General features: G+C 43.5%; 1 protein-coding gene across 1 annotated transcript in view; it reads left to right on the top strand.

Moving 5' to 3' along the window:
• Nucleotides 1-7,255: 7,255 nt before the first annotated feature.
• The window catches only part of GARNL3 (GTPase activating Rap/RanGAP domain like 3), a 208,890-nt gene continuing 199,838 nt past the window's right edge, over nt 7,256-16,307 (top strand). The window contains exon 1 of the mRNA XM_077835615.1: nt 7,256-7,368. Coding sequence (XP_077691741.1) covers nt 7,313-7,368 — 56 coding nt within the window. The 5' untranslated portion in view covers nt 7,256-7,312. The remainder of the gene's footprint in view (nt 7,369-16,307) is intronic.

Raw genomic sequence — 16,307 nt, 5'->3', positions numbered from 1 at the left:
ATACACAATTTAAACTACAGAGTGAATATAAGTAGGCAGTAGGTCAAATGATAATTTTGATAATTACAAAGACAATATCCCCTGCTCTAGCAAAAGGCATTATGGGATCTTTAATTACAACAGTTGGTCAGGATCTCAGTTTCATATCTTATCTGAAAGTCTGTAAAACATTGTCTCCATATAGCCAAAATCTGTGATGCTGTGTTGTTGTATGTGGGTCCTTGACCAATGTTCGCACTCTGAGGTTTAGTAGTAGCTCTGTATGATGACCATGTAGGGTTGCCAACTTTCTACTCACACAAAACCGAACATCTTTGTCCCACCCTTCCTCCAAGGCCTTGCCTATGCCCTGCCCCTTCTCTGAGGCCCTGCCCCCGCTCACTCTATCCCCCCTCCCTCTGTCACTTGCTCTCCTTACCCTCACTCATTCACTCATTTTCACTGGGCTGGCTCAGGGGTTGGGTTGCGGAAGTGGGTGAGGGCTGTGGGTGCAGGCTCTGGGGTGAGGGATGAGGGGTTTGCAGGAGGGGGCTCCAGGCTGAGGGGTGGAGCCCAGGGGTTTGTAGTATGGGAGGGGGTTCCAGGCTGAGGCGGGGGTTGGGGTGTGGGCTCTGGGCTGGGGGTGCAGGTTCCAGGGTGAGGCCAGGAATGAAGGGTTTGGGGTGTGGGAGGGGGCTCTGGGCTGGGGCAGAGGGTTGGGGTGTGGGGCTGGGGATGTGGGGTTTGGAGTGCGGGAGCGGGCTCCAGGCTGCAGCAGGGGTTGGAGTGAGGAGGGGTGTGTAGGCTCTGGCTGGGGGTGTGGGCTCTGGGTTGGGGCTGGGGATGAGTGGTTTGGGGTGCAGGAGGGTAGGGCTTGGGCCAAGGGCTTCGGAGTGCAGGAGGGGGATCAGGGCTGGGGTGGGGGGTTGGGGCGTGAGAGAGGGTCAGGGGTGCAGGCTCCTGGTGGTGCTTACCTCAAGTAGCTCTTGGAAGCAATGGCATGACCCTCCTCTGGTTCCTACGTGGAGATGTGGCCAGGCAGTTCTGCGTGCTGCCCCTTCCGCAGGTGCCACCCCAACAGCTCCCATTGGCCATGGTTCCTGGCCAATGGGAGCTGCAGAGCTGGCGCTTGGGGCAGGGGCAGTGTGCAGAGCCCCCTGGCAGCTCCTACTCATAGGAGCCTGAGGGAGGACATGCCACTGTGTCTGAGAGCCTCTCAGAGCCACGGCAGGCACAGAGCCTGCCTTAGCCCCACTGCGCTACTGACTGGACTTTTAATGGCCCGGTCAGCAGTGCTGACTGGAGCCACCAGGGTCCCTTTTTGACTGGGCATTCCGGTCAAAAACTGGAAACCTGGCAACCATATGATCATGGAACTTGTACAATTGTTGAAGAGGAAGCGAGGTGTGAGTGAGTAAGTGTATATCAATATAAGTTGAGAAAAATAAAGGGAGAAGGTTGCAGTGGGGGAGGTTTAGATTGGATATTAGGAAAAACTTTTTCACTAAGAGGGTGGTGAAACAGTGGAATGCGTTACCTAGGGAGGTGGTAGAATCTCCTTCCTTAGAGGTTTTTAAGGTCAGGCTTGACAAAGCCCTGGCTGGGATGATTTAACTGGGAATTGGTCCTGCTTCGAGCAGGAGGTTGGACTAGATGACCTTCAGGGGTCCCTTCCAACCCTGATATTCTATGATTCTATGATTCTAAGGATCCTCATGGCCTTGAAAGATACCCGAGAATAAAAAGTAATATTTTTCTTGATCTGACACCTTTAAAAAAAATTATCGCTATGCGAATTGCTTCTTCCTCAATGAAACAGTTAAATTAAATGTTTCAGCTACTCATATAAAATACCACTGTATCTTTCTCTTAGCAATATTTAAGTGCATTTTATTAGACCTCTGCCCAAAAGTAATGTATCCCATCCTGTGTTTGTAGTAGCTATTATTTGTACATTGCACTATTTTTCTATATCATGTTGTAATTTTCATAATATCTGTTGATACAAGGAAGAGAAGGCACTATTCACATGATCATTCTTTGTGCACACAGTGAATGTACAGCTGATTATTTCAAAATGCAAAATGTCCATTTTTGATGAAATTTTTAGACAGTGGCTTGTTAGAAATAAATTACCTTATGCAGAGGACAGGCCAAATATGGTGATATTAGGAAATATTTTGTATTAGGTTATGAAGCAGTTCTTAAACAGTTTTCAAAACCACTTTGAAAAGCAACATGGGTCTCTAGTACTACTTATCTAATTCATGTAGTTTCCAAAACGTGTAAATGATATAGTCTATTAAAATGATGATAATCAGTTTCTAAATACTCAAAGAGGATGTCCATGGCTAGGTGACCCACCCTAATTCATGTATCAGAGTGGCTGCTGTTCCTTTGTTGTTTAGTTTTGTGCCTCATGAACAAGCTTTGCAGTTTTCAGGTAAGTTGTAAATTGTACAGTTTTCAATTGTAGCTACATAACCATTCTTTATGTTGACATTAGATAAATTTCAGCCTGGGCCATCTGGATATAATGGCTATTGTGAGTTTTGTAGGCACTTAGTTAATATAATTTGTCATTCATTACTGAGCTGTTGAAGCTCACCTCCGATCAGCCCATGATGCCAGGCTCCAATGCCCACTTGTTACATTTTCAAACACCTTTGTACTTTCTCCCATGCTGCTCCATCCTTTTGGGACACCCTCCCTATAAACATGTGCAAAGGTGCCTCATTTTCCACCTTCAAACCCCTCCTCAAAACTCTACTGTGTTGTGATGCCTACAGAATACTTGACAGTGGTTAGGCACATAGTGTGCAGAGACCACTCTACTACGCTGACCAATATTGTCTTATTGTTTATTTGAATTCCCGTCTGTGTATTTCTATATATTGTTATACTTAGACAAGAGACAACAGTACTTAGTCTGTAAGCCCCTAAGGGGAGGGACTATCTTTTTGGTTTGTGTTTATACAGCGCCTAGCACAGTGGTGTCCTGGTCTATTACTAGGGCCCCAGGCACTATGATAATACAAATAATAAACGAGAAGAATGAAGTATGAAACCAATGTTGTCTGGTATGCTGGATCAGACCACTGATCCATCTAATCCAATATAACTATCTCCAACCATTGACTATACTAACATATAAAATGCTAAATACAAAATAATATGATGGCATTATATATTTTCAGTGTTATTCTTAATTCACGCTATTCTTGTTTGATATTTTTTGACCACTGCTTCACAGTGAAGAAATTTTTTTAGTTGAACTGTCCACCATAATGCCTATTCCTTTTTGTAGTGGATTACAGATAATGTATAGATAGATAGAATTTAAGACCAGAAGTAACCTGCATTCTTTGCTCCTAGATGTGTATCTTTGCATTAGCTGAACTAAAAAGCATTCTGTGTGAATGGGCACAGCTTACCAAGTGATCCAGATTGCTCTGTCTTGTCCTCAATATTTACCAATCTTTGTCATCTGCAAATATTATCAGCAGTGATTTTTATATATACTTCTAGATCATTGATGAACATGTTGAATAGTGTCGGGCCTAGAACTGATGTTTGTGAAACCCTATTACATTTTTTTTTCAGCTATGACTCCCCATTGAATACATCTTATACGTCAGTTAGCTAGTGCTTAATCCATTTAACATGTGGATTACTGATTCTGTATAGAGCTAATTTTTGAATGAAAATGTCATGAGGCACTGGTATATTACATCTTTGCATTTACTTTTATCAACCTAACTTGAAACCTCATCAAAGAATTAAATCATGTCTTATCAAACAACCCTATTTTCCATATAACCATGATGGCTGGCATTAATTATATTCCTATTCTTTGATAATTTATGAATTTAATCCTATATTGACATTTCTGTTATTTTGCCCAAGATTGATATCAGGCTAACTGCGTATAGTTAGACTTATTAGAGAGACAAGGTGGGTGAGATAATATCTGTTATTGAACCGACTTCTGTTCATGAGAGAGACAAGCTTTCAAGCCACACAGAGGGCATGTCTATACTTACAGCTAAATCAGCACTTCTGCGACTGATACAGCAGTGTCAATTTAGTGGGTCTGGTGAAGACCCACTAAGTCAATGGCAGAGCCCGCTCCCATCGATGTCTGTACTCCAGCTCCCTTAGAAGCCTAAGGTAATTCGGCAGGAGAGTGTCTCCCGTTGTGTAGTGTAGACACAGCTGTAAGTCGACCTAAGTTACGTCGACTTCGGTTATGCAACGGAAGTAGCGTAACTATGGCTAAGTCTATACTACGCAGGTTTTAGCGACACAGTTGTGTCGCTACAGCTGTGCCGCTAAAAGGTGCGCAGTCTACTTGCTGTTTTGTCGGCTCTCCTGCCAACAAAAAACTTCCCCCCTCAACGAGCAGGGTTAGCTTTGTTGGTAGGAGAGCGCTCCTGGCGACAAAGCGTTGTTCACACCGGTGCTTGGCGTCAGCAATATTTTTATCTTTCGGGGGTGTGTGTGTGTTTTTAACACCCCTGAAAGACAAAAATTTTGTCATTCAGGTGCCAGTGTAGACATAGCCTTAGGTTGACTTACAGCTTTAGTGTAGACTAGCTCAGAGTTCTTCTTTAGGTCTGGGAAAGGTACTCTGAGTGTCACAGGTAAATGCAAGATGGAACAGATTGTTTAGCATAAGTAGGTAGAACAAATTCTAAGGGACCGATGCTTTTTTTGCCTCTGTCTTCACGAATAAGGTCAGCTTCCAGACTACTGCACTGGGCAGCACAGTATCGGGAGAAGGTGACCAGCCCTCTGTGGAGAAAGAAGTGGTTCAGGCCTATTTATGTAACCCTTCTGCCCGTCAGAGTTGGCAGCAACAAGGGCCGGGTTCAATATCTAGGGGATCCATTCCAATAACACAATGCAAACAGGCTCGAGCCCCCACCCAGTGACCTGGGACAAATATATACCGCCCCCGCTGGGCGCCTCCAAGAGGCAATACTTCCCCTCTCGCAAGCACATAGTCTGAGTGTAGGAAAAGCCTTTTAATAACAGAGAGAAACAATGTGGCATTATGTTGGGGAAACACCACCAACAGGATTCATAACACAACCCATGAGCAAAAAAAAAACCCACCCCAAGCAAATTGGGGCATGCCCTTTTCCCTTTGGTTCTTGAGTCCAGCAACCCCAAATCACCCAAAGTCCCAAAAGTCCAATGCCCCAAAAGTCTCTGTCCCTGGTCAGGGCAGCCCCAGAGTTCGAAAGTTTATCTGTGGAGCTTTACCTCCCAACCTGGGTGGAAATGGGACGGGGGTAAGAGGCACCTTACATGATCTGAAACTGACCGCCCCATAGCTCCATAGCGGCGCTCCGCTCCGCCAGCCGCCCCACGAACTCCTTCGCTCAGCTGCACTCCGCTCCGCCAGCCGCCCCACGAACTCCTTCGCTCAGCTGTGCTCCGCTCCGCCAGCCGCTCCATGAGCTCCTTCGCTCAGCTCCACGGCCCACAAGCAGCTCCTGCCATCTACAAACTGCTCCACGTCGAACTGCTTCACCAGCTGTCCCGCAAACTGCTCCACAATATATCTTCAGACTCCCCCACTACTTAACACAACACTCAGTGATTTCAGCTCTTAGGTGAATTCAGCTTGTAGTAGGGGAGCCCCCTGTAGTAGGGGAGTGCTGGTGCACTGTCAGCCCAAAGTGAGCTCAGCAGCCTATAACCAGACTTCTAATGAAATCAAAATTAGTTCTGATATTCCACAGTAGAGAGAGGAGGAAGTGCAATTAGCATGTAAGACCCTCCCCAAGGGGCCCATGCCACCAAGTATTAATACTTGTCCCGAGCCTCTTTCCATTCACACAGTTTTGGAACCCATGACCCTTGCCTAGCGAGTGCTACTTAGTTGATGGTGAATCCCTCCATCATAACAAAAGGCCACGTACAGTTCCAAGCACAGTTCCCATAATCAGGGTAATAACAATTTATTCTTCCTGCCCCAATAACAGAGACATTGGGGATCCCACAGCAGCCAAAGTGACTATTTGGGCAGCTATGGTCTCATTCTAGGCGTGGTGGGTGTTCCTATGCAAATGAGATTGGCCCCTGAAGTTCTTTTCCACAACTTGCCACACCTCACCACCAGATGTCAGGGTGGAGCTCATCCTGACACTGCTTACATCTAGAAAACTTGGATGAGCACAGGTCCATGAGGCTGGATGCACTGCATCTGAAGATGCTAAAGGAGTTGGCAGATGTGATTGCAGAGCCATTGGCCATTATCTCTGAAAACTCATGGCGAGCTGGGGGAGGTCCCAGATGACTGGAAAAAGGCTAATGTAGCGCCCATCTTTAAAAAAGGGAAGGAGGAGGATCCGGGGAACTACAGGTCAGTCAGCCTCACCTCAGTAACTGGAAAAATCATGGAGCAGGCCCTCAAGGAATCAATTTTGAAGCACTTTGAGGAGAGGAAAGTGGTCGGGAACAGTCAGCATGGATTCACCAAGGGCAAGTCATGCCTGACTAATCTAATTGCCTTCTATGACGAGATAACTGGCTCTGTGGATATGAGGAAAGCGGTGGGTGTGATATACCTTGACTTTAGCAAAGCTTTTGATACAGGGGAAGGAGTGCAGCGGGGGTGAGGCCTGGGGCAGAGCCAGGGGTCGAGCACCCCCCAGCAGTTTGGCAGAGCACAAAAGAGTTGTAATTTGGAGTAAATTGCAACTGCAATTTGTTGAAGACTGGACTGCAATGAAGCTGGTAGTTTGTAAACAAATGACTCTCTGACTATGTATACGGTTTACCAGGCCATCCACCAACCAGCTGCCCAGGGGAGGGGATCCTACACTATTTTCAGCCTCCCACCAGGGTAATTTTTGTGTGTTCCTCAGTGGGGGTCTTTGTCACACATTATGTACTATATGAAAGGGGCACAGGACGCTGTCGTGGAGCAAAGCGGCTAGATGAATCTTACAGACCGCTACAGCAGAGCGTGATTTGGAGGTTGTCTGCCAGGGACCTTATAAATCATGCTTGTATTCCTACCCTAGGAACCCCGCGCCGTAGCCGGAAGCTCCCCTCAGGCTTCGGCCTCAGAACTACAGATCCCACTATGCACCGCTGGGGGGCGGGGTCTGTGGGAACAGCTGGGGCGGAGCAAGCTGGTAGGTGGTTTGGAGAGCTGTGATTGATGCGCCGGGGGATGGAGGGAGACTCCGGGTCGGGTTGGGTCCCACCGCCCGGGGGACGGAATGTTCTCTGAGCTGAGCCACTGTCGGTCGCTACTCCCAGCGGGAGAACCGGTTCCTGACGGGGGAGCCGGAGGCATGAGCGGCGCGCAACTCCCATGGAGCTGAATAGCGCCCAGGATGCTTCCACACGATTCCTCAGCATCGCCCAACGGTAACTGAGGCGGCGGGCTCGGGGGTGGGGTCTTCCATGAGGCGCGGGGCGTGTCCACAGTATTGGGCTCCCCGGCGGCCGGAGGGTGCGGGCGTTGAGGGGGATCACGCTCTTCCCGCCTTGAGCAGAGACGGGAGCTGTGGGCCTTCTTCCATCTCACTCCCGCCGGGAGACCCCTGGGCGGTCGTGGGGATTGCTTGGGCCGTCGGTGGGGCGGGAAGGCTTGGCTGGGGCGGGGGAAGTGTAACGGAAGCTGTTGTTGTGTGGGACAAGTTTATGAAAGAGGGTTAAAAATCAAGGGGTCATGTTGGACTGCTGTAGTAAGGTGGAGTCGTGCTGCTGGACAGCAAGGGGAATTCTGAAATTTGGCCTGGTGGGATTGGAGCCGGTTACAGATGGGGTAGTGTATTAACTGGTTGGGGCAAGTGTCTGTGTTCTAAGAAGTGGGCAATGATTTGAAAATGAGAATGAAACTGAGTTAAAAAATGTACTAATTATGAAGCAGTCACTGTGGAAAGCTCTAGAACATGCCAGTGTGTTCCCACTGCAAATTTATTTATTTTATAGTGACTGTAACTATACCTGCTTTCTCTGTGGAACACTTAGAAGATGGGCCTATACTCTGAGGGACTTATAAATGTAGATATAACATACACTTGGAAAGGGAGGGCCAGTGAAGGATGCAGGTTATAGACCTATGATTACACAGATACTCTTCTCTCTTTCTACTCCCCCAAAAAAGCCCCAAACAACACAGCGTTCCTCTCTTAGATTTACAGTCTTAGGGCGCCGCTATATTAGAAAAGGTTCACCAGTTTACATCATTTTTAAATTATCAAACTGATTGAAGTGAGGGTTAATCCAGTGTAAATGCATTTATGCTAGGAATTTGCCCCAGTTTGACTAGACTGATTTGAAAGCAATTTAGTTAAAGTAGCACCACTTTTTTAATGTAGACTAGGCCTGTGTCTAAGGAAGATGTAATGGGTTGGTGAATCAAATAAAGGGGGGAGGAATAAGGATGGTTAATAGTAATATGAGCTTGTTTTTGTGCACACAGCTAGACTATGAAAATCCATGGATATACAGGTTTGGTTTATTATTTGTTGGCAGCTATTGGAGTCCCTCCTGATTCCCTCACTATGTTTGCTCTTGGAGGGAGACCATTGTGGTGATGGTAGTGGAAATACCAACTTCTACAGAAAATATAACAGAATTTCCCCCCATTAGTTGGGACTTCGGTGGCTTTTTGCCTTTGTTTGCAGCATGGGGTATGGTTTACCTGCCAAGATCTGGGCATATCACTCCTAATCGATTCTCTGACATTGTAGGGGCCTTGGGCATTCAGGGTATCTTAGTCTGTCCCCGTTCTGTCCTACTGGCATACAGTTTAGTCTCCTGAGGACTGAAATGTTTTAGTCTGACTCTGACTAAAGTGTTTGGGCTTAATATAGTGGTATCTGGGTGAAAAGTAATGGCGTGTGGCATACAGGAGGTCAAACTAGGAGTCTAATGGTCCCTTCTGGTCTTAAACTCAGTGAAACTAGGAAACGATAGGGGGTGCGTGCCCCTCACAGCCACTAGAGAGATCCACATTCCCTTGCTTTGGAAGTGTGGACTGTGAAATGGCCTTTATGACCTAAACAACACGTTAATTAAATATATATGTTCAGAAACATACTAGCCAGAGGTCAGCTGTATGAGCACCTGAAATGAGGATGGGGCATTTCCAGAGGGAAGATGACTCCAGGGAATATGTCATTCCTACCAGAGATGATTTATCCTTGGCACTCATAAAATGCCTGTGTCATAAACTCATCATGATTTCAAAGTTCTGCTTTTTGGACCTGTCAGTGTTAGAAGCAAGTGCACCATATCTCACTGAAAACCTAGAATTTCTCTTGTCCAGTGGTATAAGCTCTTGTTTACTAGTCATGATGGGTTGTGAGGCATGTGACCTTACACTTTGTGTATGATTGCATATTATCTGTAGTGTACTGTAGACAAATGTATATTTGGAAGGAAATTACATATTTGTGAAATAGAGAACTATTGTGACAGTCAGCTTTTTTAAGCTGCTCAGAAGGTTTGAAATGGTAGAGTAAATCCTGAGGCAAGTGAATTTGTGAATAGAGTGCAGGTGAGATTGTGAAAGATACTTGCTAAATGCAATGTATCACATTGCTCTGCAGTTGATTGAATTGACACCATTTCACAAATATGTAAAAAGAAAAGGAGTACTTGTGGCACCTTAGAGACTAACCTCCTAGGAGAGTGATCACTTTAGATAAGCTATTACCAGCAGGAGGGTGGTGTGGGGGGATAAAAAGATCTTCTACACTTTCCACAGTATGCATCCGATGAAGTGAGCTGTAGCTCACGAAAGCTTATGCTCAAATAAATTGGTTAGTCTCTAAGGTGCCACAAGTACTCCTTTTCTTTTTGCGAATACAGACTAACACAGCTGTTACTCTGAAACCTGTCACAAATATGTATATTTAATAATATACAAATGTAATAAAATTTATTTTACTGACATGTTTTATTGCTTCGGTGATGTGACTACACTGTGAAAGCTTCCTTGTCGTTCAGATGCTTTTTAAAATACTTTGCACTAAGGAAGACTTGTGGTTGAAAGGTCATTTTTTGGATTTGGGGGCACTGTATGTAATGGAATACTTGTATTTCTAAGTTTTGTGTGTATTCTTTTAGTTTGTCTTTTGGGGCCATTGTGTGGTGGGTGTGTTAGAGCCTTCCTTAAATGATTGTTCAGATTTTAGCTTTTTAAAAATTTTGTTATTTCGGATCCACTTGAAAACATAAATTCAATTACCCCTGCCCCCTTTTTAAAGAGCTTTTAATTGCTTTCCCTAATGCAGAATTTGGTGATGTATTTTTTTGGTTGGGTTTTAGGCTGGATGTTCTTTCAAGTTGTAAACTTCAGTTATTCTATCTTCATATTTTTAAATGGTCTTTTACATGCATAGTGTTTTGCATAAATAAAGCTGGGCAACTTTAACTGTAACTGGCAAAATGTAGGTAAGGAAAATAAAACTGACAAGGAGAAGAGACAAAAAAGTGTTACAGTGAGGTTTGTGGCTCCTGTTTTGTTTCTTAGTATTCTCTGTAGGGCAAGTTGTGTAACTATTTAGTTTTTGTTTGGGAATATTTCTAAAGTATATTGGACAATTGTTTTATTGTTTGACTGTATTAGTTATTCCAATCTTCATTATCAGTATGTACTCGGTGGGGAAAAAAAGCTTTCTGCATTACTTCAAAACGCAGTAAAAGTGCTTTGGCTCATGTGTATGGTCCACTCAAAATGTTCTGTCCGGTGGCACCTTAAAGACTAACAGATTTATTTGGGCATAAACTTTCGTGGGTAAAAAACCCACTTCTTCAGATGCATGGAGTGAAAATTACAAATCCAGACATAAATATATATTGGCACAGTAAGATAACTCCCTTCTCTTCATGTGCCAATATATATTTATGTCTGGATTTGTAATTTTCACTCCATGCATCTGAAGAAGTGGGGTTTTACCCACGAAAGATTATGCCCAAATAAATCTGATAGCCTTTAAGGTACCACCGGACTCCTTGTTGTTTTGTGGATACAGACTAACACGGCTACCCCTCTGATACTTCAAAATGTTCTGTATGTAATGAAGACTCAAGCACTTTGAGAAGTCATTCTTTTACTGCTTCTTGGGTGGTCTAAAAAGAGTCAAAAGAAAAGGAGTACTTGTGGCACCTTAGAGACTAACCAATTTATTTGAGCATGAGCTTTTGTGAGCTACAGCTCACTTCATCGGATGCATACGATGTAGCTCACGAAAGCTCATGCTCAAATAAATTGGTTAGTCTCTAAGGTGCCACAAGTACTCCTTTTCTTTTTGCGAATACAGACTAACACGGCTGTTACTCTTAAAAAGAGTCAATAGCTTAATGTATATGCACCTTTTATTCTGTAAACTGGTGATTGTCATTTCCAGGGCTGCCAAGCCTTGTAACTTTCTAACCCATAGGTTCAGTTTAGATTTTGAACATATGGCTATTATATGATATGCAGAGTGCTCTATTGAGGCTGTGCTTTATTAATTTTGAACAGGCTGATTTGTTGACTGCTCCCTCATCACCAATGTTAGAGACCTCCCCATAGCCTTTTGAAGAGTGCTTACGGATTGAAAAATCACTGTGCTTTAAATAAAAATAAGCATCTTCTTTCTCACAGATCTGTTTCCTGGATATATGCAAAGTCATATAGGTGCTTACCTTACTGATTGTTCACTGACAACTCTGTGTTAATGAAGTTATTTAAGGTTGCCCACTGGTATCTCATGCCCTTCCAGAGCACTGAGTTCAGCAAAACTCAAACTCCATTATTCTTTAGCAATACAGAGCATATACCCCTATGGAATACTGAACTGGCTTTATTTTGGTTTGTGCATCAACAGAATTTCTAACAAATTTACAATTGTGGAATCTTTACATGAAGGGGGGCAGTGATGTATACCTTAACTGCACTGTAAGTACCCCTATCAAACACTCATCGGTTAGGGGTCAAATTGCGGAGGGAAGATGTTGGTACCCTTCCAAATTCCACCCCCAAAATAAGCTTTGTCCATGTGAATCACCAAAATGAGACACTACTCAGAGTACATTGTGTAGATATGACTGTGCTTTTTGAGCTCTGCTTGGTTCCCAGTTGTTGGGGCTTGAATGTGTCTATGACCTCTGCTGAGCTCCTTGGGCTTGACCGTGGGGGAAAAAAAATATCTGGCAATATCTCCAAAACACCGTTCACTTGGATGAAAATGAGATGTCACTCTCAGTAAATTGTGCAGATTTGTGATCCTCCCTGTCCATAAGAAATAAAATATTAACAATCATGGTATTTAAATTAGCATCTTTAGGCATTGGAGTTAACATATCAGTGAGATGAATGGGGCAGTTGACACCTCTGAGTTATTTTATTCTTTGCGGATTTGCATAGATGTGTCTGCATCAGTTACACTGTTTAAATTTTTGAAGTTTTCTTCGCATCCATAATTGCTAGAGGATTACATTTTGTTTGTTAATGTTTTTTAAATGAAAGATGAGATAGCCGCAGTTTCACAGAAGTGCTAATATGCTTTATTTCTGTGGACCATCTCAACCTGAGCTATGTGTGTTGGATCAGGGTACTGCTTCTGTGAGAGATATAGAATGGGTACAGCATGACTTGCTGATCAGTGGTCTAGTTTGTAGCACTTTTTTTTTTTTTAAATTTTAACTTGCAAACTGAGCAAATTTGCTCAAGTCATGGAGGAAAAATAAACGTGGGATCCCTCCAATGAAATGTCAGTGAAACCATTTTCTGGGGATGTGATGTTATTGACATAAACTGTGACCGTATAGATCATTGTTGCAACCACTGTTATATATTTGCAGCAAATATTGTACAAAGGTTGTTGTGTGAGGTGTCTGAGAAGGTTATGATTTGCTGGTTATGATTATGCTGTCTGTATGTGTGGCCTTTTTGTAGTTGAAGTTATAAATATTGGCTATGTACTTGTATCTCATTGTGTTTGATTCTAAATAGCATTTAGTGAAGCATTTGGTCAGCTTCTTGAGAAAGGAATTTGCAAATTAAGTGCCCAATCAAGAAACACTTAACTGACAATGGACCTTGGGAGACTCCAATCCACATAAGAAGTCTTCCCGGGAACGTTCAAGGTAGCATGGGAGCCATGGCTGTTGCCTGTAAAGAACTGAGTGTTGCATGGACATGTGACTTGCCCATTTGACTCTAAACTCCACCTTGCTGCTGTGATTTTCCACAGTAAGAACAAAGGGGTGTCCTTCCACAGGGCAGAGAACATAAAAGGCCCTGGAAACTCCTCCATTTTGTCTTCACTCCTGCTTCATACCTCTGGAGGAACCTTGCTACAAACTGAAGCTCTGAACAAAGGACTGAATGACCCATCCCAGCTGTGGATGTACTCCAGAGACTTGATGTGAACCTGCAGTTTATTCCATCACTGCTACAAGCCTGAACTGAGAACTTTGCTATTACTGTATGTAATTGATTTCATTTAACCAATTTTAGCTCTCATCTATATTTCTTTCTTTTTATGAATAAACCTTTAGATTTTAGATTCTAAAGGATTGGCAACAGTGTGATTTGTGGGTAAGATCTGATATATATTGACCTGGCTCTGGGGCTTGGCCCTTTGGGATCAAGAGAACCATTTTTCTTTTACTGGGGTATTGGTTTTCATAACCATTTGTCCCAATAACCATTTGTCCCATTTGTCCCAATAACAGCTTTGAGCTGTAACTGCCCTGCTGTAAGCAATTTATCCTGAATTGATACTCTCAGTTGTGTCCCACCAAACGCAGCATCGTTACAGGAGATGAAGGAAGAGATAAATTAATATCAATTTATAGGAGTCCCTGTGTGGATGGTTTGAGGGAAGGACTCTCCTCCCCTCACATTTACCAGAAGGAGGCTTGCTCAGTGATCAAGAGAGGATTTCCTTTAGTTTCTGGGAGGGGCTGAATGGAGAGATACTGTAACGTCTACATAATATTTCGGATGTGTTTGCAGTGATCATTCAAGATCAGAGAATATGACTCACCTTTAAGGGTATCCTTCATATTTGCTTGTCTCTGTTATCTCTCTCCATCGGCTACATAAAATCATAGAAATGTAGGGCTGGAAGGGACCTCCAAGAGGTCATCTAGTCCATCCACTGGCTAAAGTGCACATGGAAACTGAGGATTTGCAAGCTGAATTAACCGTGGTTGCGATTCCTCATAATCTCACACAAATTATTTTGGGGAACAGCTTTTTTAATGTGGCTCAAGCTGTCCTGGGGTCTGGCAGCAGCAAGAAGGAATCTTGTGCTGAAGCCCCAGAGAGGAAAAAGTAAAGTTACAGAAACTGCTGGGGAAATGGGAGAGTGTCTCTTTGCTCCACTGTTGTAGAGGAATTACTGTCTGCTGACAAGGGTGGGAGTGGTTGAGGTCAGCTCTTATCCCAAGGCTAAAACAGGTTTTTCTCCAGGGTGTGTGGGGGTGGGGGGGGAGGGGGATGGGAATGTTTTGCCTGATGGTAGGAAGACTGTCCAAGTTGCTGGCTGCCAGGAAGTTGCAGTTAAGCAAGGAACAGGAGTCACTCTAAAATGCATAGAAAAATGTGTCCTAGAGGAAAGCCCAGAGAAAAATGATGGAGTCCTAAAGACTGCTGCAGTGGATGTGGATTCCATGGGCTCTGTAACCGGAGGCAAACCCAATTAAAGGGGGAGGAGAGTGCAATGCCTACCAGTATGGGGAAGGGGGGGGGGGCTGTTCTGTCTGTCAGTTGTGAGCTCACAGCTGAACCGGGGATAGATTCCACTCTAGGGAGCACAGGGTATATGTCCTAGAGGGGGGCCCAGAGAAGGAAGTTAAGGAGGAATGTGGGGGAGTACAGGGATGTCTCCCCATTAATTACAGGGGAAGGCTTGCCCAGGAGAAATTTGCTGGATCTGCATCTGTAATCCCAGGCACCTCACCTGTGGCTCAGGTTTTAAGAGGGAACTGTGTAACTGTCCTCCTGGAGGGGAGCAGCCACACAACTGACCTCCTGGGGACAGAGAGGGGGAACAGAGGGTTCCCCAATCCAGGCCCCACTTTTGCAAAATGTTGTTCCTGGTGTACTTGTGAAAACTAACTCTGTTCCTTTAAGGCAGGGGTAGGGGTTTCTTCCAAGCATTTTGGTGTCAGTGGATATGCTAATGAACCTCCTGCTGAAGGTGAACCCCTCCAAGAAGGTTGGTGGTGATTGGACATCTAACATAGTGAATACCAGTGGAAGTGAGGTAGGATCAGAAGAGGCTAAAATAGGGAAAGAACAAGTTAAAAATTACTTAAATTAGATGTCTTCAAGTCACCAGGGCTTGATGAAATGCATCCTAGAATACTCAAGGAGCTGACTGAGGAGATATCTGAGCCATGAGCAATTATCTTTGAAAAGACATGAATATCTTATAATCCCCCATCAGTCATGCCAACAATAATAAATTTCAGGGCTGCAGGTGAACTATTCAAGTAGTACCTGTTACCTGATGATGTTTTAAAGAAAGTCACACCACTGAACTGGTGGCAGTCACCAGCTAAACACTTGGAACGAGAGTTTCTTGAAGTACTAACTCAGCTTTTGACATAAATAACCTCTTCTGCAGGCACAGAAAGAATATTTTCTTCATGTGGACTAATTCATTGAAACTTGAAAAATCGATTGGGAGTCGAAACATAGGAAACTTGTCTTTCTCTTTTGGTCTATCAATAAAAATGAGGGAAGGGATGAGATCTACTAGCTTTATAAATTTAAAGGACAGCCTAACTAATTTATTAGACTGTCCTCATTCTCTTGAAAATTAGTGAATTAGAACTTAAGCTCTAGTTATTTTCTATTAAGCATATTTGAAAATTTTCCTAGGCTGACCTGAAATAATCAGTTTAATTCACTGACTACAATTAACCCTTGTGTTCAATAAATGTAGTTGTAAATGTGAAATGTTTTGATAAGAGGGGTTAATGTATCCAAAACATTTAAGGTTGTTTAATAAAATTTCAGTTACCATCCTAATGCATCTTGACAATAAGTTAATTATGTAGTAAATAAGCAATATATCATTCACCATTTTCTAGCATACTAAAAATGTACAATTAAGAATCTGAAAACATTAAGCTTTATAATTGTTTAAAATAAATATAAATAGTTTTTGCTGCCTATGAGGGCACACTATAAGATATACTAAATTTAGTGTAAAGGCTCTAGCTATAAATCAATACAATGAGAATGCACTTCTCTTGAGAAAATAACTGAAGTACAAATGGAAAAGTTGATGACTTAAGGAGGCTATCCATTTGGTGATTATATGATGATTTAAATTGTTAATTTAAATCAC

This window comes from Eretmochelys imbricata, chromosome 16 (assembly GCF_965152235.1).
Source record: "Eretmochelys imbricata isolate rEreImb1 chromosome 16, rEreImb1.hap1, whole genome shotgun sequence".
Lineage (NCBI taxonomy): Eukaryota > Metazoa > Chordata > Testudines > Cheloniidae > Eretmochelys > Eretmochelys imbricata.
The sequence above is the reverse complement of the archived record's forward strand: the minus strand, read 5'-3'. Positions and strand labels throughout refer to the sequence as shown.